The following is a 27823-nucleotide window of genomic DNA, read 5'->3' on the forward strand; positions in this document are numbered from 1 at the left end:
GGACTACACCAGGCTAATTTTTTAATTTTTATTTTTGTAGAGATGGGGTTTCATCATGTTGCCCAGGCTGGTATCAAACTCCAGGCCTCAAGCAATCCTCCTGCCTTTGCCTTCCAAAATGCTGGGATTACAGTGAGCCACTGATGTCTTGAATTTCAAAAACTCTTCAGGTATTTAATACAATGTATAGGTGCAGCTGGCTTGCCTGTTTACAGTAGATAGGCATTACTATTTTAGGGTTTTAATTAGCGATCATGCCCTTTGTATCTCATGTCCATACTTATTCTTGTTAGTTTTGTAAGGAATAACCTAGTTAGGAATATGGATATGAAGCTCTTGTTCCACTTTTTTTTTTGTTGAGACAGAATCACACTCACTCTATTGCCCAGGCTGGAGTGCAGTGGTACAACCTCGGCTGACTGCAACCTCTGCCTCCTGAGTTTAAACAATTCTCCTGCCTCAGCCTCCCAAGTTGCTGGGATTACAGGTGCCCACCAACATGCCTGGCTAATTTTTGTATTTTTAGTAGGGATGGGGTTTCACCATGTCAGCCAGACTGGTCTCAAACTCCTGACCTCAAATGATCCACCCGCCTCGGCCTCCCAGAGTGCTGGGATTACAGGCATGAGCCACTGCACCGTGCCTTGTTCCACTTTATCTTTCAAGAGTAAGTTTCATCAGTGGATTATGGTTAAAGACAAGTGCTGATTTGGTTTTATTTTTGCCACTTTTGCTGTTTTCCTGCCTGATCACGAGGCCACTTGATGGAACTAGTAAGCTATGCCCTGGGCCTGCAGGATGGCAGCTGACATGAAGAGGCTAGCATTTGGACTGGTTTGCAGGTATACTTTTAAATTTTTTATTTTTTGAGATGGAGTTTTGCTCTTGTTGCCCAGGCTGGAGTACAATGGCGCGATCTTGGCTCACTGCAACCTCCGCCTCCCGGGTTCAAATGATTCTCCTGCCTCAGCCTTCCGAGTAGCTGGGATTAGAGGTGCATGCTACCACGCCCGGTGATTCCTCAAAGATCTGGAACCAGAAATACCGTTTGATGCAGCAGTCCCATTACTGGGTATATACCCAATGGAATGTAAATCATTCTATTACAAAGATACGTGCACGCATATGTTCACTGCAGAACGATTCACAATAGCAAAGACATGAAATCAACCCAAATGCCCATCAATGATAGACTGAATAAAGAAAATGTGGTACATACACACCATGGAATACTATGCAGACATAAAGAAGAATGAGATTATGTCCTTTGCAGGGACATGGATGAAACTGGAAGCCATAATCCTCAGCAAACTAGCGCGGGAACAGAAAACCAAACACCACATGTTCTCACTTATAAGTGGGGGCTGATCAGTGAGAACACACAGACACAGGGAGGGGAACAACACACACTGGGGCCTGTTGGGGGTGGGATGGGGGGAGGGAAAGCATGAGGATAAATAGCTAATGCATGCAGGGCTTAATACCTAGGTGATGGGTTGATAGGTGCAGCAAACCACCATGGCACATGTTTACCTATGTGACAAGCCTGCACATCCTGCACATGTACCCTGGAACTTAAAAAAACAACTGTCAGACAGTATACTGGAGCTTTTGTCTGCGTTTGCAGGCCAAGCACAGGGTTGCTCCAGGGGGGCCCAAATGCCGAAGAGCCTCATGTTAGAGTTTTTCACCTCTGCGGTGGAGCTGGTGGACTCTAGTATCACCATTCCAGGGAGGCACAGCTGCACCAACTGTGTTCTCAGGCTTCACATGGAGAAGGGTTTTAGAAAGTGCAGATAGCCTTGAAACCACTGGTTTCCGACCACTGTTTATTTCAGCATAACTATTTTTTGTGGAATGCTAGCTCTGGAAGAGCAGAAATACAGCTTAAGCTTTGAACCATATCCTGCTGTACTTTTTCTCATAAGCCCGAAATAGAATTTTCTAACACCGTTTGTGGTGGGAAATACTGAATTTAAATGGGACTGAAGATATAAACAAAAAGAACAAGATGTGGATTGACGTGCCTATTTCAGTAAAACACAGCCACATTATTTCTGAAATACGCATGAGATGACAAGTAGGAAAAATTGGAGATGTGCACAGTTGTGACAATAAGCCTTTAAATATCAATAGTAGGTGCTAATAAAAATCCTGAAAAATGAATGTTTTATTTTGTTGAGGGTCTGTTCAGGTCCAGCTTTCCATTGTGTATATATTTCAGATAACACACTTTCATTTTAAAACTATACTTGATTATTACTGATCAATCCATGGTAATAACATGGGTAATTATAAATATTCTTTTTGTTTTTCCTTTTACCGAAGTACAAAGCTGATAAATCAGAAAGGTGAAACAGTTGGGTCTGAGCTCATGGCTAAGGAGCCATGATTTTCTGATTTGTGCAAATATTTTCTTTTTTTCTTTTTTTTGAGACAGTTTCGCTTTGTTGCCCAGGCTGGAGTGCAGTAGCATGATCTTGGCTCACTGCAACCACCGCCTCCCGGGTTCAAGCAGTCCTCCAGGCTCAGCCTCCCAAGTAGCTGGGACTATAGGCGTGTGCCGCTACAACCGGCTAATTTTTGTATTTTTAGTAGAGATATGGTTTCACCACGTTGGCCAGGCTGGTCTTGAACTCTTGACCTCAAGTGATCTGCCCGCCTCAGCCTCCCAAAGTGCTGGGACTACAGGTGTGAGCCACTGCATCTAGTGACAATTTTTTAAAAGATGTTTTTACATGTTTTTTCTACATTTACCTAATATGTAGAATCCTTTTAAAACAAACACCGCATTGTAGAAGTACCTGTCTTATATAGATCTGTACAAATGATTACAGAATGACACCTTTTCTATCTGGATTAAGTAACACGACTGGTGTAAATCTGGTTGACTTAGGGAGCAAAAAGCCACCCACATGTGACACAATTTTGTTATATGGCAGTAAGAATTTATATTAGATGCCTGACATTAAACTTTTTAATTCAAAAGAAAACCTTCTTACCTACATAATCTACTTTGGTAAGGCAAACAATTTCAACTGATTACCCATTATTGGGGGAAAAAAAAAACCCCCAGGAGATTAAAGAAACCAAAGCTGTCATATTCTCATAAACACTTAGTTCAAATAAAACTAGATACAGTATACTTATTAATGTACCACTAGAAAAATGAGGTCTGTAGTCCCCTAGCACAGCATGCAAACTGGACTGTGCTGTACACATAGGTCTCTGGAAATGGTTTCGGCATCTTATGCTCTGCTGATTTGGATTCTAAGATACACATCAAAACACACTACCTAAGTCAGTCTATCGTATGGCACCAATTAGTAACTTCTCTATGAATTTACAGGGCCAAAAATGTTCTCATTTTACATATTCACTGATTGACTTGGAAGAAATCTATGTAGAAGAGTACGGACTTTTTCTTAGCTCTGCCAGTTTAATCAACAGCTCTAGACCAAAGCCAACTGCCACCTCCTCCCTACCTTTGAAGCTGGCTTTGGAGTCACACATGCTATTCATTATAAAGAGGTGCATTTAAGACTCTTTTCTTTATATCCTGGATTATTCAATTCACTTGTCACCCCAGCCAAGTGGATTAGTCACTGGGGTTACATTGCACCATGGTTACATGTGCAGGCGGTGTGCTGCAGTCCTACACCACTGGCAGGGTGAAGCCGTGGGGGCTGACATCAACACCATGAAGTTGTCAGGAGGCAAGTGAGACTTTTTATAGCTGCATTTTGATTTAATTTATTATTTAATTATGCATTGTTATTTCAAACAAACTGGCTTTAAATATCACAGATGAAACAGGTTCAAGTCATCAAATACAGTTAAGACCTGAGATAGGTAGACTATAAAAATTACAAAGGAAGAAACAAACTAATTTAGTTATAAAGCACTACTATAAAAAGCTTTCTTTGTAAAAAGCCATTTTCTTTCTGGTAGCTCTAGAGCACAAATTATACCATTGTTCTAGTTCAGAGGTCTAGTCAGAAGGCTTTTTCTATCAAATAGGTGGTGAATTAGGCTTTGTGGGCCATATAGTCTCTGTCACAACTACTCAATGATGCTGTTGTACCTTGAAAATAGCCGTATATGATATGTACAGACACAAGCATGGCTGTGTGCCAATAAAACTTTATTTGCCAAAACAGGAGGCATGCTGGCTTTGAAGAGAGGGCCCTAGTTTGCTAATCTCTCTTCTGTACCAGCACTGTCCAAAAGAAATATAATGTAAGCCACACATGTAATTTAAAATTGTCTAGTAGCTACATTAAAAAAAGGGTAAAACTAATTTTAATATTTTATTTAAACCAAAATATCATTTCAACATGTAATCAATATAAAATACTGTTAATACATTTCCTTTCTTTTTGTACTAAGTCTTTGCAACTGCTATGTATTTTACACTTAGATCATATTATAGTGGCTGCCACACTGGACCATATGTTCTAAAGCTTCCATGCTAGGATTCTCTAATTTGGAGGTTAGTGACACAGTTTCAGATTGGGTTCTTCAAAGACAGGGGATATGATTACGTTGTCCCTGGGAAGCATAGGATGAAATATTTGGTCTTGGTCACTTTCAACTGAGGTGGCTCAGGATTCTAGGGCACAAATGGATAACCAGACCCACAATACAGTCAGATGATATTAGCTTCATTTGTCAATGCAACAAATATGATGTCAACAGCTATCCGTATACATTACAAAATGATCAAGGTGTGAACATATCACTGTAGTTTTTGGCCTTCGCTAAGGAATGCTAATTGTCAATAGCAGAACTAGTCATTAGCACTTTATGACTGTATCAGAATTGAAAGTATATAAGCGTGTCACATTTGGAAGAGAAACTGAACTGGGTAGCAAGGAAAAAAGCTTCAAAATTAGACTGAATTTTTAAAATGATTTTAAAAAGTAAATGCGTATTCAATTTATCGTGTAACAGTCTAATGCTAGTTAGCAACAGATTAACAAGTTATCAAGAGTCATCATAAACCTTCGTTTAACCCTTGGGAAGCTTTTAATTATTTAAATACAACTTTCTAAGCAATAAAGTCATCATTTCCAGGAAAAGAATGGACACAACCCGTGGTTAATAAAACTTGGAGGCAAGTTTTTTTAACAAAAAATTTATTACCAAAATACAATATTAAAGTCAATACATGACAAACTCCTGTAAAGCAAAATAAATTATTCTAACATTGTACAGTATTTCCAAAGGTAGTTAAAGAAGCACTACAGACCTTGCCTCACTGTTCTGAACAGATGAACTGTTCTCCCATGAACACAGTCCTAGAGTTTCAGCTTTAAGGCATGCAGCTCGATGTGCAGGATAATTTTACAAAATGCAAATCATCCTATTTTAATAAGATACAGTGTCAGAATTAACTGTAGTCTTTACATGTCAGTATTCCAGAAATTTTTATACTTTGGCTATAGAAGCAATGCCATAGTGTTACACAATACTTATTTCTTAAAAAAATACATGTATTCATGTTCATGAATATCAAACGCAAATTTCTATTAAATATATTTTATCGAATATTACTTAGAGCACCTTGCTGTACAATTTAAAAAGATTAAATAAGTGTCTATGAAAACTAAAAACACAATAAGTCTCAACAGAGAAGCCTGCTTGTCTTTGTCAAGCCAATTACAGCACAGGAAGGTGCAATGTAAACATGGATGCCCACCATTTACTTTGTGAGAAAAAAACAGAAAATAATTATGAAGCCACCAGCAGCCACCTTCAATAGAAGAAAGATCCAGAACAAAGGCTTCGGTTGGTGTCACAACATTGCACTATCTGGCCAAAGAACTTGGACTACCGATCAAATGGAATATTAGCATGATACTGTTGAACACTGGGTCACCTGCCGTATTCTGGATGATTAGAGAAAGGGAGAAAATGATAGAGCCCTGAAAAGTATTCTTTATAATGATCAGAATGCATCATCTTCCCCCCTCCCCACCTTTGCCATATGCAGTTTCTTTTCAAAGTTATTTTCACTATCACATCTTAGAATTTTTTAAGTGTTCAGAGGAGAAAGCAGATACTGTGAGCTCTAATAAGTCTAATACCAATAAATAAAATGTTATTCCTATGAAGGAATTGCTACTGAATTTTTTTTTTCGCGGGGGGCGGGGGCGGTGGTGGGTAACAGGACCTCATCTGTTACCCCAGTTGGAGTGCAATGGTGCCATCAGGGCTCACTGGAAGCCTCTATCTCCCAGGCTCAAGTGATCCTCCCACCTTAGCCTCCTGAGTAGCTGGGGTACAGGCACATGCCAACTAACTATGCTTGGCTAATTTTTAATTTCTTATAGAGACGGCGTCTCCCCTTGTTGCCCAGGCTGCTCTTAAACTTCTGGACTCAAGCAGTCCTCCAGCCTTGGCCTTCTAAAGTATTGGGATTACAGGTGTGAGCTGCTGTGCCCAGGCTACTGATTATTTTAATAGCTATCTCTGCTACAATTATAATTGCATAATCTTCATTATCACTTTTAGAAAACTCAATTGTTCTTGGTAGACACATTGTTAACTTAAGGCTTGCCACAAAATGATAATGGGAAGGTAAAGAACCTCCTTGATATATGCTTCCTCCTATGGGCCAGGAGAAAGCTTTTAAGGACAATTCTAAGGCCAGAATCAAACGAAACTTTAGAGGCTTTGAACTTCTGGGTTAGTTTTTTCCCCATGAGGTGGGGAAATTTTAAATCCATGATTCCAAGTGGAAAATTTAAGTAACAATCAATGGAATTAGTTTAAAGAAATAAAGAAAGGTAACTTAAAAGTTCACATCTTTGAAATTTTGGGGATGCTTATTATTATTTTCTAAAAATGACATAAAACTAAAGCCAAGGAAATATTATAAAACAAAATTCTTCTAAGGTTGTTGATTTTCAGAACAACATATTTTTATAAAGAAATACTGAGTCATTGTACCAGCAATGAAAAAACTGACTTACAATATGAGTGGCAACAGTATGGGTAATAATAATGAAGCCATTTTAAATGTTTTATTTGAATTTGAAATTAAAATGTTTCCATTCTGAAAAAAGGAGAAAATGCATATAAGTCCACATTCAGTGGATTTGAGGAATACAGTATATATAAATCCATTTCATATTTTTAAAAACCATGTATCAGAAATGGATTAACTTTCATAAATAAATTAAAGCTACCTAAATAAAAAGGTTGCAAAGTTACAATCATTTATGTTTGCTTAAATATCACCAAAATGAGATTAGAAAGAAAAAAAAAAAAAAACCAACAAATCAGAAAATGTTGCAAGATGCCTGGCCCCACTTAAATAATTCCTAGTAATAATTTTATAAATATTAATCCAATCATACCTGGACTTTGGGAACAGAATTCTTCCTAAAATGTGCCTACAGCGTATCCCATTCGAAAACCTTCACAGTGTTCCAAGTTGATCGGTCACAGCCTCATCTCAGGTGTTAGAAATCAATATTCAGATATTCGGAAATAGCACCATGAGGATGGTGCACGGAAGAGCGCACCGACCTTTTCACTTGTAGGCAGAATGTACTTTAACAAAACAATGCCTAAATGAGTAATCAGAACTACAAAAACAAAAACACCCTGTTTTCTTCACTCCTTGAAATAATTAAATCACAAAATGTGTAATTAATAAGACTACATCTATTTGATGGTGAGTTTTAATGCTTAAGCACTTTGCATTGGTTTTCCATATGTCCTGTCGCACTCTTAACAAAATAGAATTTCCCAGATAGGAGGAATCCTATAGACTTGCCAAATGCTATTTGTTATTAAAATTTTTACAAACAACCTGAATTTTTGCTATTAATTTTAGTCACATTTGGTTATATTCCTCTTCTGCTAAATATAACTAAATTAATATATCCCAAGAAGGAAAAGCTCAACACAGCAGTACTCATTTTCAGCAGCTTCTAAATTTCACCCCTCATCCCCTAAGGGATTTTTGGAAATAGTTCCAACTATTTCCAGTGCAGGATGATCAAATGTAAATTTTCATACATTGTTTCTTTTACACTTTCAGATAACAAGTGTGGTCTCATTTAGCAGAGAGTATTAGAAGGTCTATGCACTATGGAGAAAGTATGCCAAATTCTAACAGACACTGAAAAGAACCTCTGAGGACACGCAAGACAATTTAGCATTACTATGAACTGAGATCTGGTTTGAGTCTGGTGGGAATTCACCTGTTTCGTCCTCGGCTCACAAGAAATTCTTTGTAAATTTAAGACAACACTTCTTGAATGCCTATTTACAATCTAGTTTTGAATTGAGAGGTCTTTTCTTTTTTAAGGTTACTCCTTAAAACATGTCCTAGATTGAGTATGATGAATTTCTATCAATTTAGGGATTTCAGTAGATCATTTCAAAGCCCTCTAATTATGTTTCCTTGTTGACTCTGTTGGTGACACTGAAAACACCCCTCCCAGAACTGCCTCCCATTTCTCACTGGAGGCCTCACAGTCTGCATTTGAGAAGTGAGAAGAAAACTAAGCTCTGCTTAAGACTGTGACCTTTTTATGACTTTTAGAATGGTTCCTGAAAAGCCCTTTCTTAACTCTTTTGCTTGCATTTCTACACTCTAATAAGCTTTAATAAATACACTCAACACTAAGAAGGGGTGACAGAGGGTTAATACAGGATTACACCTCTGCTTCCTCTTCGACCCACTCCCCCTCACTCAAAATATTTAAATATCATTACTGGTTGTCCATTTGGAATTCCTTTTATTATAAGTTTGGTTCCAAAGTCACATCTGTCATTTTCTCGAAAATCACATCAATGATTTCTTCTGTGGCTAGGAAGTTGTTTGACAGCGCAAATGTGAAACTGCGGTGAAGGAATCCTCTTCTACTGCTTTCGTGTTTGAGTCATTATTCCACCTAATTTGTGTTTAGAGCTGTGTTGTGGTCCTTATTCAGGATGATGTTTACAATTTCACCCTCGTGCTCTTTCATATGATCCAAGAGGTTTTCTTTGCTGGTTGATTCAAAACCACAAATACAACAGCAGAAGAGTAAAACGCAGTACTCCATACCAGGAGGGGCCAGACTGGAGATTTTTTCTAAACTATATGAGGTATTACTTGTAGGGCTCAGTTTTTCATTCTCGCTGGGACCCAGAACTTCAGTGGGAGTCTGGGAAATCAGTTCTGCAGATGACACTGCATTTTCCGAACTTCCAGTGATGGGATCAGAACTCTCTTCACTGCTCTTTAATGGAGTCTTTCCAGGGGATTTCCCCAGAACTCTTAAAAACAAAACAAACACACCACACCGTGAGGAGGCTATAATGTAGAACTAGTAGATTTAATCCTGGCTTTAATTTACATATAGCAATAAAGGGAGGGGGTAGGATGAAATACCTGCCACTTTGTGAAATTGCGTCGTTAATAGCCTTGTTTACTTGTTCGTAGTTGTAATTTTGGTCACTTGCATGTTTCCACATATGAGACTTCAAAGAAGGAGGATGGCTACACACATACCCACACAGAGAGCATCTGGAAGACAGGCAGGCAAAGGAAAATAAGAATGGTCCCATAACACCAGTGAAAAATTATCATGATTCTGTAACAATCATTATAGCCCTTCTTCCGGACCCTTATTAGACATATCGTATTTCACTGAATCTAAGATGTTACTTAGAATCATTCTAAGAGGTACACTGATTTCAGAGAGGTCCTAGAATAGATGTCCTGGAGTCAATGAAAGAAGGTGTTTTATATGATAAAGAATCAGTAACAATCAAGACAAACATTCCAGATTACTTTAGCTATTACAATATTTGGAAAGATTTTTGATGTAGTAATATGCAAAATATTTGCTCTAAATTAATCACACACACAAAGAAAAACTTACACAATTAATACTTTATACCACTCTACTACTTGAGAAAGCAAAAAGGAATGAAATGATTTTCAACATGAACTCTGCACTCTTTACAGACCCACAAAAAATGGAAGCAGTCATCTTGAAAAAGCTTCAACAATTTAGATTTCATAAATAAAACAAATAATCTTAAAAAGTTTCTATTAAAAAACAATTGTTCCACATAGTTGGGTACACTTGGTAAAATCTGAATTTAACAATGAAGGATTTTTAGAAAAATTAATATACTTTATTTTTTAGATGTCTTTAGGTTTACAAAAAAAACTGGTCAGATAGAACTGAGTCCTCACATGCCTCCTCCTCCCCTGCTCCAAATTCCTCCCATTATTAATATCAGTGTGCTATATTGGTTATAAATGATGAATCTATATTGATACATTTTTTATTAACAAAAGTCCATAGTTTACATTAGGGTCTGCTATTTGTGTTGTACAATTCTGTGGGTTGTTTTTTGTTTTTTGAGACAGAGTCTTGCTCTGTTGCCCAGGCTGGAGTGCAGTCTTGCTCTGTTGCAATCTTGGCTCACTACAACCTCTGCCTCCTGGATTCAAGTGATTCTCGTGCCTCAGACTCCTGAGCAGCTGGGATTACAGGCGTGCACTTCCATGCCTGACTAATTTTTATATTTTTGATAGAGATGGGGTTTCACTATGTCGTCCAGGCTGGTCTCGAACTCCTGGACTCAAGTGATCCACTCACCTCCCAAAATGCTGAGATTACAGGTGTGAGCCACCATGCCCAGTCAATTCTGTTTTGACAAAGGTATAATGCCATGAATCCACCATTCCAGTGCCATATGAATAGTTTCACTGCCCTAAAAATGCCCTGTACTCCACCTTTGCATCCTTCCTTCCTGCCCCTGAATCCCTGGCAACCACTGATTTTTTTATTGACTCCATAGTTTTGCCTTTCCCAGAACATCACATAATTGGAATCATAGCAATATGCATGTACGGTTTTTCCATGTCTGTCAGGGGTTGATCATTCTTATTGCTGAGTAATATTACATTGTGTGGATGTACCATAGTTTGTTCACTCACCTGCTGAACAATATCTTGGTTGCTTCCAGTTTTTTGCAAATACGAATAATTGCTGATATGAACATTCATGTGCAAAGTTGTTTTGTTTTGCTTTTGAGACTGGGTCTTACTCTGTTGCCCAGGTTGGAGTCCAGTGGCACGACCAGAGCTCACTGCAGTCTCAAACTCCTGGGCTCAAGCAATCCTCCTGCGTTAGCTTCCCAGCAAGCGCAGGTTTTTATAAGGAAAGCACAAGTTTTTATAAGGATAAAAGCTGTCATCATTTGGGCAAATACCTAGGAGCATAACTGCTGGGTCGTACTGTAAAACTGCCATGTTTTTAGGAAACTGCAAATGCACTTTTCCAAAGACATTTTTGTTAAATACTTAATTACAAACCTAACAAATCAGGTAACTTACCTGAACTCTTTCCTACACCAATAAGAGACACAGTCAGCAATAACGAGGCACAAAGAAAATCAAACGGCATAGGAGTAAATAAAACAATTAAATACGGGCAAAGACTAAACTCTTATTCTGACCCACCTCCAATTTAACTTTGTGATAGCATGCAGCAGTATGCTTTTTTTACACACCCTGAGGATCAGGTCCAAGGCCAAAGGCCTCTGATCTCAAGAAATACCAGCCCACTTACAGGCAATACACAGGCAGTTCTTTTTTTTTTTTTTTTTTTTTTTTGAGACAGGGTCTTGCTCTGTTGCCCAGGCTTGAGTGCAGTGGTACGATCATGGCTCACTGCAGTCTTGGCCTCCTGGGCTCAAGTGATCCTCCCGCCTTATACTCCTTAAGTGCTAGGATTACAGGCATGAGCTACCATATCCGGCCCAAATAGGCAATTCTTGATAGAACTTCTAATAAACAACTATATGAAAAGATGTTCAATCTCATCACTAACAATCAGGGAAATGTATCACACCCCTCAGATTGGCAAAGATAAGTAAGTCTGATAAGATGTGGAATCTGATAAATCTGGTAAGATTTTTCACAGATGTGGAAAAATGGAAATGTACAAATTTTATGTATGGCACTCTGAAGAACAATTTGGCAATATCTATTAAGGCTGAAGTGGCACACACCTGTAGCCCCACAATTCTGGTGTTCACAAGGAAACACAAGAATCATCCTAGCCATGAACAGCAAAAAAGGATACAACCCACAGCCCCTGTTCTTCCGCAAGGATATGAAAACAAATTGGTTTATTTTCATATAGTGGAATGTTATAAAGTGGGGTTGAAAAAAAAAAAACAACCAAAAAACCCCCATGAGATCTACACTTAGCACCAGGAACCAATGTCAATAATGATCAGTGAAAAGAAAAATAAAAAGACCTGTTAGGCTTTTAACTTAAATAGTTGAAACACCAAAACCAACAGAATGTATTGCTTAATACATCCATATATATGTATATACACATACATATATGTTATGTACATAGAAAAGTTATTCACGAATACCTGAAATGATACACATCACTATCAAGACAATGGGGTACCTCTCAGGAGGAAGGGTTGAAGAATTAAGAAATTGAAGCTTTAGCTATATCTACAATGTTTTATTTCTTCAAAATGTGGTAAAATGTTTGACGTTTCATTATTTAAATATTTAAAAAATTGTTCCTCTTTTAGGCTTTTACAGCCTGCATTCTCCTTAAAACTTTATTACAGCTGGTATAATAAAATAAAATCACTACATTTTATTCTTGGTTATCTAAAAAAAAAAAAAAAAAAAAAACTAATCTTAATTCATTTTACTTTGCCCATTGATATCTGAGATGCAGCTATTTTTTGACAAACCTCAATAAATCTATAATATTTTCACTAACATCTTTATCAGAGGGTGGGCAGCTGGCAACTTTTCCACCCCCAAACCATTAAACTCAGTGTCTGTATCTGTGACTGTCACACGGTGGTGGTGTGTACTATAGTGTGGTTACAGTCCCCTGCTCAAATGTCTCTGGATCAGTTGCTTGAGAAGGGGAACTGCCCTGCGCCATGGTGGCTGGGCACCCAGCTCGATGCCAGCCAAGAGATGCCCACTCCCTTCCACCTAGTGCCTCTACCAAGGTGCCTTTACATGTCGGGCTCTCATACGTTAATTTTTATGTTATGCTAAGGGGAAACAGACACGAAATGCTGGCTCTTCAGACACCTGCCTCCTAACTTACATTCAGACTGTGGTCCTGAGGCCTCACCTGAAAATTCTTTATCCGGAATGATCCCCCAATGACAAGTCAGACTTATGCAACAAGAATTTCATACTTTTGCGAAAACTGGGTCAGAAAGTAAACACCAGAAATCGCAAATGTATCCTATAGAACATCTCTAATGTTATTCCAACCTTTTAAAAATAAGAGAGAACTGTTTACTGTTTTCCTTAAAAAAAAAGAAAGAAAAAAAAGCTTCTCATTTTAGAATAGTTACAGATATAGATACAGATACATAGAAAAGTTATTTCCCTTACTGTTAACATGTTACATTCCAGGGGTACATCTGTCACAAATCAGGAGCCAATGTTCCTTACATCATTATTAACTGAAGTCCACACTTTATTCGGATTTCCCTGGTTTGTACTTAACATCCTGTTTCTGTTCCACGACCCCATCCAGGACACAACATGGCTTTTAGTCCTCACGTCTCCTTAGGATCTTCTAGACTGCAATTGTTTCTCCAACTTGCCTTGTCTCTTTTGAGACGCATTTTCACTCTGGCGTCCAGGCTGCAGTGCGGTGGTGTGGTCTCGGCAAACTGCAACCTCCACCTCCCAGGTTCAAGCGATTCTCCTGCCTCAGCCCCCGGAGTAGCTGGGATTACAGGCGTGCACCACCACGCCTGGCTAATTTTTGCGTTTTTAGTAGAGACAGGGTTTCATCATGTTAGCCAGGCTGGTTTCTAACTCCTGACCTCAGATGATCCGCCTGCCTCGGCCTCCCAAAGTGCTGGGATTACAGGCGTTGAGCCACCAAGTCTGGCCAACTTGCCTTGTTTTTAACGCCCTTGACAGATCTGAGGAACATGGGTCAGGTATTTTGTAAATGTCCCTCAAGTTGGGGCTGTCTGCTATTTTTTTCACGGTTAGACTAAGCTGATGAGTTCTTGGGAGAAAGGCCACAGAGGAAAAGGGCCGTCCTCCCGACATCCCACTCTCAGGAGAACTTGCCCCTGACATTCCTCCCCTAGCTCAGCTCGGGTTTTTCCAAGGACAAGCTCCTCTTTCTCAACCCTGTTTCCATAGCGTACCACTGGGAAGGTGGTCACTGTGTGCAGCCCACACTTAAGAGCTGGGATGATCACCCGCCTCCTCGAGGGAGGGGTATCTACGTCAATTATGTGGAATTCTTCTGCACAGGATGTGTCTATTCTCACCCACCTATTTATTCAACCATTTATGTACATCAGTATGGACACATGGGTATTTTATACTTTGGGGTATAATTCTGTATTGCACTATTTATTTTGTTGCTCCAACTCCTCCAGCCTTGCCCCCTGGGCCTCTGTGGTTGGCTCCCATGTCCTTCTGCCACACCCCGAGTTTTGTTTCTTAAGCACTTCCTTACTTGCTGGTCCTATGAGACGCTCCAAGATCACCTTGCATATTCCCCACCAGTCCTAGACTAGACTGATAATTTCTCTAATTCTTTCTATTGGAAAAAGGTATCAGAAACCAAGATTTGGGTGATAGGTGAACTGCTTTAATTTTGTAAATAACTTTTTTCCTGATTTCAGAAATTCACTCTAGAAAATTAGAAATATATAGGAAAAAAAAAAGAAAATAAAAATCAATCATAGCCTTTTCACTAGATATAACCATTATTATTATTTTGATGTTTATTTTCCAGTATTTAAAAATACATACATTTTTATAAAATTTGAATTATGGAAGGCTACTGTTACAATTTAAACTTTCTACAATAAAGTATTTATTGACTACAATAAGCTGCCTAGCATTTCACATTGGATGGAATTGGTGGAATTCCATTTAATTCTCTATTTTATGCAGAATATATAATTCTGACAATTGACAATCATCTTTGCATAAAAATTTTAGGCACTTAAAGCTTCTAGGAACACAGTCTATAAACTTTAATTTGTGCACCAGCATGTGCTCATTCTTCTAGGGGAGACTTATTCTAGGAATACAGACAGTTCAGTATTAGGAGCTTCATTATTATGAGTCACCATTTGAAAGGACTGGAAGAGAAAAGGCATATTTTCGCTGGTGTTGCTGAGACTAAATCTAAAAAAATCAATATTCATTTTTAAATTTCTGATTATGGAAATCGTTAAACAAAGGCAAAATTATAAATAAAAATGTGATGAATCCGTACCATCCAGTTTCAATAACTGATTGTTGGCATTTTGCTAATCTTGTTTCATGTAGTCTCCTAACTTAAAGTTGCTTGATTTTTGCAGACATGTCTTATTCAAATTAGGATCCAAATGAGATCTACATTTCATATTTGGTTGGTAAGTCTCTTAAGTCTCTTTTAATCTATAATATCTCTTCTTTCTTTCCCGTCACCCCTCATGCATGTATCTGTTGAAGATATCAGGCCATCTGTCTTGCAGAATCTCTCACCACATGGACTACACTGAGGACTTTCTGGTGATGTCGTTTATCATGTCCCTGTGTCCTTCATGTTTCTTGTGAACTGGAAGTGAGATCTAGAAAAAAGTTTCTCAGCTTCTGCATTCCTGACATTTGGGGCTAGGTAATTCTTCACTGTGACAGCTGTCTGGGGCACTGCAGGTTGTCCAGCAGCATCGCTGGCCTCTACTCACTAAATGCCATTAGCGCTTCTCTGTCAATTGTGGCAAACACAGTAATGTCTCCAGACACTGGCAAATGACCTCTGAGGGGGCAAAAGCACCCTTAGTTGGGAACCAATGATCTACAGATTTCATTTCATTAGATTCAAGGTCATATTTAATTTTCTTTCTTTTTCTTTCTTTTTTTTTTTTTTTTACAAATATACTCCATGGGTATAGCTGTGTATTTCCTACTGCCATACTCAGGAGGCACTTAAACCAACAACACCTAACCCAATACACATTCTTAATAAAACTTCTCTACAAAATAAGGTAGATGGATAATTCTTCAGTATCATCAAAATATAACTTTCTCAACTACAAAACTAGTGTCAAGCTTAATTAGGAACCACCAGAAGCATTTCTATTAAATTCAAGAACAGAACAAGGACATTTACTATCCCTACTGTTACGCAGTGTTGTGGAGGTACCAGCTAGGACAATCAGACGAGGGAAAGAAAGAAGAGGTATAGGCCGAGTGTGGTGGCTCACACCTGTAATCCTAGCACTGTGGGAGGATGAGGTGGGCGGATCACCTGAGGTCGTGAGTTTGAGACCAGCCTGGCCAACATGGTAAAACCCCATCTCTACCAAAAATACAAAAATGAGCCACGCATGGTCGCGGGTGCCTGGAATCCCAGCTACTTGGGAGACTGAGGCATGAGAATCTCTTGAACCCAGGAGATGGAGGTTGCAGTGAGCCGAGATTATACCACTGCACCAACGCACTCAAGCCTGGGTGACAGACAAGACTCTGTCTCAAGAAAAAATAAAAAATAAAAAAAAAAAAGAAAGAAAGAAAAGCTATAAACAGAAAGGAAAGTATGAGAAAATGATTTGCAGATAATGTAATGATATACCTTAACAATCCAATAGAAAATTAAAAACTACTAAGTAAAGCCACAAATCTAACATTCTATACAGATCAACAACTTTCTTATACAGAAACAATATTAAAATGCTAGCAAAATGCTAGAAGAAGGAAAAAACAATTTATAATAGCAATGGAAAAAATAAAATATACAAGAACAAGCCTAACAATGAGTGAGTGTGTGTGTGTGTGTGTGTGTGTGTGTTTGTGTGTGTGTGTGGTCCTTGCGTTGCACGGTTCCGAGCTGCATGAATTTCAGTTACTATGGCTTAGTTAAACATTATCAGTCCCCCAACAGCATGGTTCAAATTTCAGTTATTAACTACTATGGGAATATGAACTGTGAGTAACTGCAGAGAACGAACTTCACTGGCAGCTCTTCTGTCTACTATGTAAACAGAGATGTATCATGCCCAGTGACCAAGCAAGCCTTTCAAAGCTGGTGACTGGTCACTGTGCTATGCAGTTCACTCCCCAACAACAAAGCATGTAGTTATGCTGCATCCTTATCTCCCAACGTTAAACCTGCAGGACATGTTATGAAAATGGATAGTCACAAGAGAGGAACTGGCCAACAAAATTGAAGTGCAGCAAAAACCCACAAAGTGATAATGCTGGAAGCAAAATTAGACATAAATGTAAATGAATTCTACAACAAATAAATAATTGGCCACAGGAATGCTGACACTGCTGACACTGAAGAAAACTTGGGATATGCAGCCAGAGGATCTTACTGAAAGTGAATTTAACAACGAAGTATGTAGTTCTTGAAGGAAGTTATGGCAGCAAAAAAGTCTGCATTAAATGAACTCTTGGAGACAATTTCTTAGAAAGGACAACTGACCACTTGCCAAAGCACAGGAAAGATGCTCATTCTAGACTGTAAAGGACACAATGAGAAGGCAAGCACTATTCAAACCACTCGATAAGTCTCTTACAAAGAGACAAAACATTTTATTTCTCAAAGTTTCTAAGTGTCGTATGATCTGAATTTACGTGTCCCCCGCCTCCCACCCCCGCCCCCGCCTGCCTGAAATTCCTGTGTGGAAACTTTAACCTCCAAAGGGATAGTATTAAGGTGGGGCCTTTGGAAGGTAACTAGATCATGAGGGCAGAGGCCTTGTGAATGTGAGTGGTATGATCTGAATGTATGTGTTCGTGCCCCCCGCTGAAATTCCTATGTGGAAACTTAATCCCCAAAGGGATAGTATTAAGAGGTGGGGCCTTTGGAAGGTGACTAGGTCATGAGGGCAGAGGCCTTGTGAATGGGATTAGTGCCCTTATAAAAGAGGCTCAGGGGAGCTTTATTGCCCCTTCCAGTGTCAGGATGCTGCAAAAAGGTGTTATTTATGAAGTAGGGAGCAGGCCCTCATCAGACATCAAAGCTTCTGACACCTTCAGCTTGGACTTCCCAGCCTCCAGAACTGTAAGCAACACATTTCTGTTGTTCATAAATTACCCAGTCTAAGGCATTTTGTTATAGCAGCCTGAATGGACTAAGACACAGCACCACAGTTTAGATATGGTCTGTCTGTCAACACCAAAACTAACGTTGAAATTTGATCCCCAATATGGCTGTACTGGGAGGAAGGGCCTCGTGGGAGGTTTCTGTGTTTGGGGGTGGATCCCTTATAAATGGGATGTTGGTGGTGTTCTCTCAGTGGTAGGTGAGTTCCTGCTCTTCCAAGAACGGACTGGCTCTCGGAATGAATTAGTTCTCTTGAGAGTGGGGTGTTATGAAGCCAAAACACCCCTCAGTTCTTTGGTTCTTCGCATGTGTCCCCCCTTTTGTGACTTTCTCCGCCATGTTGTGTTGTAGCACAAAAACCTTCACTAGAAGCCAGGGCCAGGCCCTCAAACTTTTCGGCCTGCAGAACTGACAGCTGAAAAAAACGCCTTTTCTTCATTTGGAGCATTGTGGGTTATCTGATTTGCCATGCTATCAGAGCCCTTTGCTTATGGATTGTTGTTTTAAATTACTAAGCCAATTCCTGTCCACTCAACTGGTCAGCAAATGCTATCTCTTTATTTAAACCCTTTTCTGATTATATAATCTATATTCCTTGCATAAAAATGGAATATAGGCAAGTATAAAGACAAATTCTAAAAAATTACTTGCATAGCTTTCTGGTCTTTTTAAATGTACATATGTAGATCTGAAGCAAAAGTAGAATCATACTATCGATTTTTAATCCTACTTTTGACAATGTTCCATGAGTATTTTCTCAAGTTAAAAATTATGCATTTTCAATGGGGTATAACGTTCCATCCTACGAAAATATCCTAATTTAACCACTCTACTAAGTAGCATAGAGCTAGAGGTTTTTGATATTTCTGACATTATAAGCAATGCTATAACAAATTATCTTGTACATCAATATAAATGCATTGCAGATTATTCTTTAGGGCAGAGTTCATTTCCCCCCAAGACTCCTTCAGAATAATAAAGAATGGGCCGGGCGCGGTGCCTCATGCCTGTAATCCAGCACTTCGGGAGGCCGAGGCGGGCGGATTACAAGGTCAGGAGATTGAGACCATCCTGGCTAACACGGTGAAACCCCGTCTCTACTAAAAATATAAAAAATTAGCCAGACACGGTAGTGGACACCTGTAATCCCAGCTACTTGGGAGGCTGAGGCAGGAGAATGGCATGAACCTGGGAGGCAGAGCTTGCAGTGAGCCAAGATCACGTCACTGCACTCCAGCCTGGGCGACAGAGCGAGACTCCATCTCAAGACAAAAACAAAAATAATAATAATAATAATAATAATAATGATAAACAATGAACACTCCTAGTTGAGACACAGAACATTACCAATATACCTTTGAGACTCCCTGTGTGCCTCACCTCAATTGCCTCCCCTTCCTTTCCAGAGATAAGAACGTTCCTGGGCTGTGGGGCACAGCGTTTTTTTGTTTGTTTGTTTGTTTTTTTGACACGGAGTTTCACTCTTGTTGCCCAGGCTGGAGTGCAATGGCGCAATCAATCTTGGCTCACCGTAAGCTCCCCCTCCCAGATTCAGGTGATTCTCCTGCCTCAGCCTCCTGAGTAGCTGGGATTACAGGCACGTGCCACTACACCTGACTAATTTTGTATTTTCAGTAGAGACAGGATTTCTCCATGTTGGTCAGGCTGGTCTCGAACTATTGGCCTCAGGTGATTCACCTGCCTCGGCCTCTCAAAGTGCTGGGATTACAGGCATGAGCCACTGCACCTGGCCGGGCACAGCCATTTTTAAGGCTCTGATCTATAAATGTAGTACCCAGAAAAAGGAGAAATGACAGAAAATATGTTTTGACAGTATGGTAAGGACATAAAAACAGAAATGCAGATCCATGGAACAGAATAAATGGCCCAGAAATCAATCTAAACATACACAGTCAATGAATATTTGACAAGGGCACCAAGAGGACATAATGAAGAAGAATAGTCTCTTCAATAAATGGTGCTGGGAATACTGGATATCCACATGCAAAAGAATTAAAGTGGATCCATATCTTACATCATCCACAAAAATCAACTCAAAATGGATAAAATAGCTGAATGGAATATCAGAAACTGTCAAACTCCTAGAAGAGAGTACAGGGAAAAATCTCGCTGCAGTGGCAATGATTTTTTGGATATGACACCAAAAGCTCAGGCTACAAAAGTACAAATAAAAGGGACAACATCAAACCAAAAAACTTCTGTACAGCAAAGAAAACAATCAACAAAAGGAAAGAGCAACCTAAGGACTGCAAAAAAAATTTGCAAACCACATATCTGATAAGGGGTTAATATCCAAAATCTATAATGAACACTTACAACTTGATTAAAAAATGAGCAAAGGACCTGAAAAGATATTTCTCCAAAGACATAAAAACTGCAACAGTGATATGAAAATGTACTCAACATCACGAATCATCAGAGAAACACAAATTAAAATCACTATGAAATGATAACCTGTTAGGATGACTATTATCAAAGACAAAAGAGAGAACAAATGTTGGCAAGGGTGTAGGGAAAAGGAAATCCTACTACACTGTTGGTGATAATGTAGATTGGTACAGCCATGAAAACTAGTATGGAGGTTCCTAAAGAAATTAAAAATAGAACTACCACATGACCCAGAAATCCCTCTTCTGTGTAGGAGATGAAATCGCCACCTTACCAGGTATCTGCATTTCCATGCTCAGTGCAGCATTCCTCACAAAAACCAAGGTATGGAAACGACGTAAGTGTCCACTGACGGACAAATGGATAAAGAAAACGTGGCATGCGCGCGACACACACACACACACACACACACACAATCATTCCACCTTAAAAAGGGAGATCCTGCCTTTTGCCACAACATGGATGGGCCTGGAGGCCTCATGCTAATAAGCCAGACACAGAAAGACAAGTATTGCTCAATGTTACTTAAAAGTCCAATACACACACACACAGAGAAGGAAGGAGTGGTTACAAGGGGCTGGGGGTGGGGAGGGAGAGAAGATTCTGGCATACAAAGCAGCATGTATATAGGATGAACTTGTCTAGAGATCTAATACACAGCATAAGGACTATAATCAAAATGTACTGTATTAGGAATTTTTGTTAAATAAGTAGATTTTAGCTGCTCTTGCCACAAAAAAGTATGTAAGATGATAGATACGCTAATTTGCTTCACTATAGTAACCATTTTACTATCTATATTCTATACATCATATTGTTTCCAATATATACAATAAGATTTATTTAAAAACAAAACAAAAACATTAAAAAAAAAGAAAATATGTTTTGAAACAGAGGTTATATCTAACAAATCATTTCTACCTCACCAACAGACCAGCACCAACCATATTTCCACACAGGGTAAACTGCTCCTTCCTATCCCGCCCCATCCATTGGGCAAAAAAAGTCTTAAACCAAAACGAAACCACACTGACAAAAGAGCACACTGATCATGACACCACCTCTCATGATTCTGCTTTGCTTCCTTGGTGGAACTGCTGGATGCTCCTGATGACAGAGCCATTTGGGACTCCTCTACCAAGGCAAAGCCATACACATGACATGAGGAAAGAAGTGAACACCCTAACAGTGTCATTGCTGGACTCCTAGAGTGGCCTGTAAATATGGCCATTGCTGAATGCAGGCTTTGGAATGTCCAAAGAAGCACAATTTCTATGTTACCCAATAAAACCCGATATGTATCTGTATAAAAAATGATTTCTTCCCAATGCAAAGAAGCTACTGCGGCAACCCAAAGAAAGCCAGTGTAGAAACTCAAGGCTTCTTACAACTTGGCTAAAAAGCCTGAGACTGAATTTTTCTACAGACTTTCTCCCACTGTTAGTCAGTCAGTTACTTTGGTCTCAGAACCCTAAGGAGATAAGGATGCTGGTTTAAAAACCCCCACTTCCCTGGCCTGGGACCTTACTTGGTTACTTTCCAGGTCAAATGCCTTGAGGGCTTAGATGGAAGAAAGTAGCTGGATGTCCTACAAGATTTGGGGTGACTTGAGTCTGGCTTGAACACATACACAATGATTTCAACAGAAATTCTGCAATAGGGCTTATCTTATGACCTTCAATTCATTTTCTACGCTTTTAAAGAAATAACTAAGGCCCCCACAAAACAGTCACTTCAAATTTTGTGATGAACCTGAGAGATCTTTATGCCACTGAGAAAAACAAACTCTTTCAGTTCATCTCTTCAAAACAAAATACACATTTTTTTCCTCCTGATGAAACTATCTCCTTCACTGTTTTCCTTAAACAAACTGAAGCTTTTTAAAGACTTAAGTTTTTCCCCAAGCCAACACATTGACTAAAGAATCACGATGCCTACAGATGAAAAAAGACTGAAGCCTGTAACTCTGGTGGAAGTGATGGGCTGTGACTTCCAAGGTTAGGTCATAAAAGGCAACACAGCTTTTGCCTACCTATCTAAGAAGCTCATTTTGGGGACTAGCAGACCTGTAAAGTCCACAAAGAGAAATCATGTGTGTTTTCCAGCTGAGGCCCAACCAACGGCTAGCACAGCACCAGCCTGTGCTGAGGCAGCCTTCAGAGGACTGTAACCCCCAGCTGTCTGGGTCACTTCCAGCCTTCAAGCTTTCTCTGATGAGACCCCAGACAGTATGGGACAAAGACAAGCCGTCTCTACTGTGTCCTTTCCAAATTCCTGACCGACCCACAGAATCCCTGAGCATAATGAAATTGCTTCTGTTTCACACCCTGATTTGGTGTGGGCTGCTGGCATGCAGCAGCAGTACACTTCATAAAGAGATCTCCCTGGTGTAGCACAGACAGACAGGATGACACAGTTATTAGAAGCAAGAGTTCAAGCCCCAGCTCTGAGACATGGGGAAAGTTGTTTAAGCTAGCCCAGCCTCTGTTTCCATGTCTATAAAATTGGGGTAGTAATATTCCTAAGTACTGGGCTGCTGTGAGGACTGAACTGACATGTATTGAATGCTTAGCACACCAGGCCTGGCCCAAAAACAATCTTCTCAAAAATATCAGCTGTTATTATCATTTCTAATATACTTATATTTATACAAATCCCATACAATAACTGACTACACTGAGAGGCAACCTTATTATTTCCGTTCCAAACTGTCATTCCCACTGCTGAAAGCCTTTCTGAAATGTTTTCTGTTTAGATTTTTTTTAGCTTTAGTGCCATATTATAGTAAACCAGGCTCAGTAATACCTAAGCACACATAGTTGATGCACCATCCCTGAAAATCAGCACACATTTTTATTTCTGTATCATCATCTACCTTACTCAACAATTTCAAAAAATCAAAACCAGTTTCAGAATATAAAGACAAAAAAGTCCTAAACACAAAGATTAATACATTTGACTATATTAAATTGGAAATGTCTGTTCATCAAAAGACATCACTAAGAAAGTAGAAAGGCAAGCCATAGTTTAGATGACATCTGCAATATGTCCCACAAAGGCCTTGTACTCAGAATACATAAAGAGCTCCTGCAAATCAGTAAGAAAACAGCAGATGATAGTTTGGATATTTGTCCTTCCAAATCTCATATTGAAATTTGATCCCCAATGTTGGAGGTAAAGCCTGGGGAGAGGCGACTGGGTCATGGGGACGGATCCCTTAGGAATGTGGCTTGGTGTAGCCATTCATGAATAATGAGTTCTCTCTGTTACTGCAAGATCTGACTGTTAAGAAGAGCCTGGTACCTCCTTCCCTCTCTCTTGCTCCATGTCTCACAATGTGACATATCTGCTCCTGCTTCACCTCTGTCATGACTGGAAGCCTCCTGAGGCCCTCACCAGAAGCAGAGGACAGCCTGCAGAACCACGAGCCAAATAAACCTCTTCTTTATAAACTGCCCAGCCTGAGAATACGTATTCCCTCATAACAATGCAAAATACAACAGACAAAGCAAAAAAGAAGTGGGCAATAGCCCATAAATGAAAAGATGCTCAAACTCAGAAATTATCAGGGAAATGCAAACGAAAGCACAATAATACACTGCTATACATCTACCAAAACAGTAGAGATTAAAGACTGACAACACAAAGTGCTGCTGAGGATGTGAATGGGTACAACCATTTTGGAAAACTATTGACACTGTCTACCACAGCTGAATACATATACATGTCCAATTACCAAGAAATTCCACCCCTAGGTATAAACCCAATGGAAATGGACTCATTTCATATATACGCCCCAAAACATGTAAAACAATGTTCAAACTGGTATCAGATCATGTCAGGGAGGAAAACTTTGCAATAACCCAAATGTCTATCCACAGCACAATGAATAAATTGTGGTGGTCTTAACACTGGAATACTATACAGCAATGAAATGCATTTGTGCTAGGTGGAACTATACACACACACGTTGAGTGAAAAAATCTAAACATAAAGTAGAACATGTCCTGTATGATTCCATTTTTATTAAGTTCAGAAACAGAAAAAACTAATTGATAATGTTACAAGTCAAGATAGTGGTTACCAGAAAGAGGGGAGGGGTAGTTAAAGACTGGAAGGCCCACGAAGGGGTGCTGCTGAAGAGCTGATAATGGTTTGTGTTACGAGCATGAGTTTAATTTGTCATTATTCATCAGCTGTACCGTTATGATTTACGCAGTTTTCAGGAGGCATAGGAACATCAAGTATAAAATCTATTTAAAAAATTTAGAGGGAAGGAGGGAGACAGAGACTTAAGAGACTCTCTTAATAGAGTGGCTGGACCTTGTTTGGTTCTCGATATGAAAAAGCTACCTCTAAAAGTACATTTTGAAAAAATTAGGGAAAAATGGGTATTTTTGGACTGCGTATTAAAAAAAATCATCTTATATTATTTGGGCAGTTATTCTACTTAAGGAAGAAAAGGTATAATAATACCACTACACATTTATTTTCAAGAACAAATTAAACTTATACAAAAAACTTAGAATCAGACTCATTTTATAGATAGGAAAAACTGAGGGATATGGACAACTATCAGTCAACATTTACTGTGTACATACTATGTCCTGGGAAGTGTGTGGAGTACTTGAGCCCAAAGCCCCTGTACTTCCCTTGACATCACACTGTCCCCCTGCCACAGTGTAGTTTCAGAACCTAAGCACAGTACAGCTGTGTTTCTAAGGGAAAATGGGTTCCATGCCATATGGTTAAAAAGAAACTGATACTCTCAGGACAACGTTTTGTTCTCCCATCCTGTTCTCTACAAAAGTGGTACTGGGAGATGTAAATCAGAGCAGGTCCAGCAGTGCAATATTAAACTAAATCGATGACCATCTATTATGAAAAATTTTGACTGGAACTTTTCGGTAAAACTTTGGGGTCAATGTTGTAAATGTCAGGTATAATCTCTCACCTTATACAAAAATCAAATCAAAATGGGTTAAGGACTTAAACCTAAGACCTGAAACTATGAAAATTCTAGAAGATAACATTGGAAAAACCCTTCTAGACACTGGCTTAGGCAAGGATTTCATGACCAAAACCACAAAAGCAATTGCAATAAAAACAGAGATAAATAGCTGTATCTAATTAAACTAAAGAGCTTCTGCATAAGGAACAGTCAAGAGAGTAAACAGACAACCCACTGAGTGGGAGAAAATCTTCACAATCTATACGTCTCACAAAGGACTAATATCCAGAATCTATAACAAACTCAAATCAGTAGGAAAAAAAACAATCAATCCCATCAAAAAGTGGGCTAAGGACATAGACAATTCTCAAAAGAAGATATGCAAATGGCCAACAAACATATGAAAAAATCACTAATGATCAGGGAAATGCAAATCAAATGCAACATCACTAATGATCAGGGAAATGCAAATCAAAACCACAGTGTGATACCACCTTACTCCTGGAAGAATGGCCATAATCAAAGAATCAATCGACAGTAGACGTTGGTGTGGATGTGGCAATAAGGGAACACGTCTACACTGCTGGTGGGAATGTAAACTAGTACAGCCACTATGGAACAGTGCAGAGGTTCCTTAAAGAACTAAAGTAGAACTACCATTTGATCCAGCAATCCCACTACTGGGGATCTACCCAGAGGAAAAGAAGTCATTATTTGAAAAAGATACTTGCACACGCAAGTTTATAGCAGCATAATTCACGATAGCAAAATTGTGGAACCAAGCCAAATGCCCATCCATCAACAAGTGGATAAAGAACTCTGTGATATATGCATATATATGATGGAATACTAGTCAGCTATAAAAAGGAATGAATTAACAGCGTTTGCAGTGACCTGGATGAGATCAGAGACTATTATTCCAAGTGAAGTAACTTAGGAATGGAAAACCAAACATTATATGTTCTCACTGATATGTGGGAGCTAAGCTATGAGGATGCAAAGGCATAACAATGATATAATGGACTTTGGGGACTTGGGGGGAAAGAGAGGGAGGAGGGCAAAAGATAAAAGACAACAAATATGGTGCTGTGTATACTGCTCGGGTGATGGGTGCACCAGGTTCTCATAAATCACCATTAAAGAACTTACTCATGTAACCAAATACCACCTGGACCCCAATAACTTATGGAAAAATAAAATTTAAAAAAGAAAAAAAAAGAAATGTCAGGTATAACTATAATTGGTATATGGTTTGCACAGAATAAAAACAAAGTTATTAATAGCTGCATTAGTAGGGACTGGGATGGAATGATGTCATTTTAATCTTTACCTGCCTTCCACAAGAATGGAAAACAGCTCTCTTTTTTCTGGGTAAGAACAGGGCTTCTGAGATAATCTGACAACTTCATGAGCAGAAAATGGGAACAAGCCCCTTCAATGAACCAAGTAACATGCTGGGTACTTCATAAATATAATTTCACTTAATCTTCACAAAGCTTTATGAGCAGGGAAGTATTCTCCCCGGTTTTGTATGGGAAAAGAGGCTTAGTGTAGCATAACATTCCCAAGGCCACCAGTCGGGCACAGGAAGTGTGTGGTCCAGGCCTGGGATGCTCCCAAGACACTAGAGTGACTCCAAAGCAGCCAGACATAGAACGGGGACCTCAGCAGGGACAGCACTCTGCCTGGGCCCAGCATCTCTCCCGTAAAATGAGCTCTGCCTGCCTACCCTGGCACAGAATTCATTCTTTGTTTCCCTAGTGTTTAGAGGTCATCAGCCTTTTAGTACTTTTCTTTGTTTAGATAACGAATTATTGAGAAGATAAAAGCTGGGCCCAGTAACTACCAGCTACCACTTATTGGCTGCTTATTATGTGCTGGTAGCTTATATGGTATTTCATTTCATCCTCACAACCTTAATATCCTCATTCTATTACCGACAAAACCAAGCACAGAGAGGTGAAACAAATCCCACAAGTGAGAGCGCTCAGATTCAATCTCAGGACTATCTGCCCCTAGAACTAGGGATCCATGAAGCTGTACTGCCCAGACCACAAAGATGGGGTCATTGAAGGACTGGAATGACAGCATAAAAAGCAAAAGCATGAGAAAGGAACAGGTTTCACCACTACAGAAAACCTATTATGTAACAGGCACACTAAAATAAACAACAAACCTTTTGTGCCCTTCTGCAAAATTTAGAAGTTGTGCAACAAGACCTTGCAGCTCTATAAGAACTCGTTACTGCTGCTTGTGAGCATGTTTCCTAACGAAATGTAGGGAATCAGAAACGCATAGAGTATGGCATGAACTCTGAGAAACCAAGCCCGAACTCTGACCATAAGTGCACCAGGCAACGAAA

General features: G+C 39.3%; 1 protein-coding gene across 4 annotated transcripts in view; it reads right to left on the minus strand.

Annotated features, from left to right (window-relative positions):
• Window positions 1-4297: 4297 nt before the first annotated feature.
• The window catches only part of ZNF507 (zinc finger protein 507), a 41102-nt gene continuing 17576 nt past the window's right edge, over window positions 4298-27823 (minus strand). For 2 of the 4 annotated variants that reach the window (XM_011995254.1, XM_011995253.1), the window contains 2 exons: window positions 9395-9529; window positions 4298-9279 (listed from right to left, as the gene is read on the minus strand). In XM_011995254.1, the coding sequence (XP_011850644.1) occupies window positions 8913-9279; window positions 9395-9529 (502 nt within the window). In that variant the 3' untranslated portion in view covers window positions 4298-8912. Of the gene's footprint in view, window positions 9280-9394; window positions 9530-11356; window positions 11369-27823 lie in introns of all 4 variants that reach the window. The other 2 variants (XM_011995251.1, XM_011995252.1) reach the window with 2 other exon arrangements.

Source organism: Mandrillus leucophaeus, unplaced genomic scaffold (assembly GCF_000951045.1).
Source record: "Mandrillus leucophaeus isolate KB7577 unplaced genomic scaffold, Mleu.le_1.0 Scaffold48, whole genome shotgun sequence".
Classification (NCBI taxonomy): Eukaryota; Metazoa; Chordata; class Mammalia; order Primates; family Cercopithecidae; genus Mandrillus; species Mandrillus leucophaeus.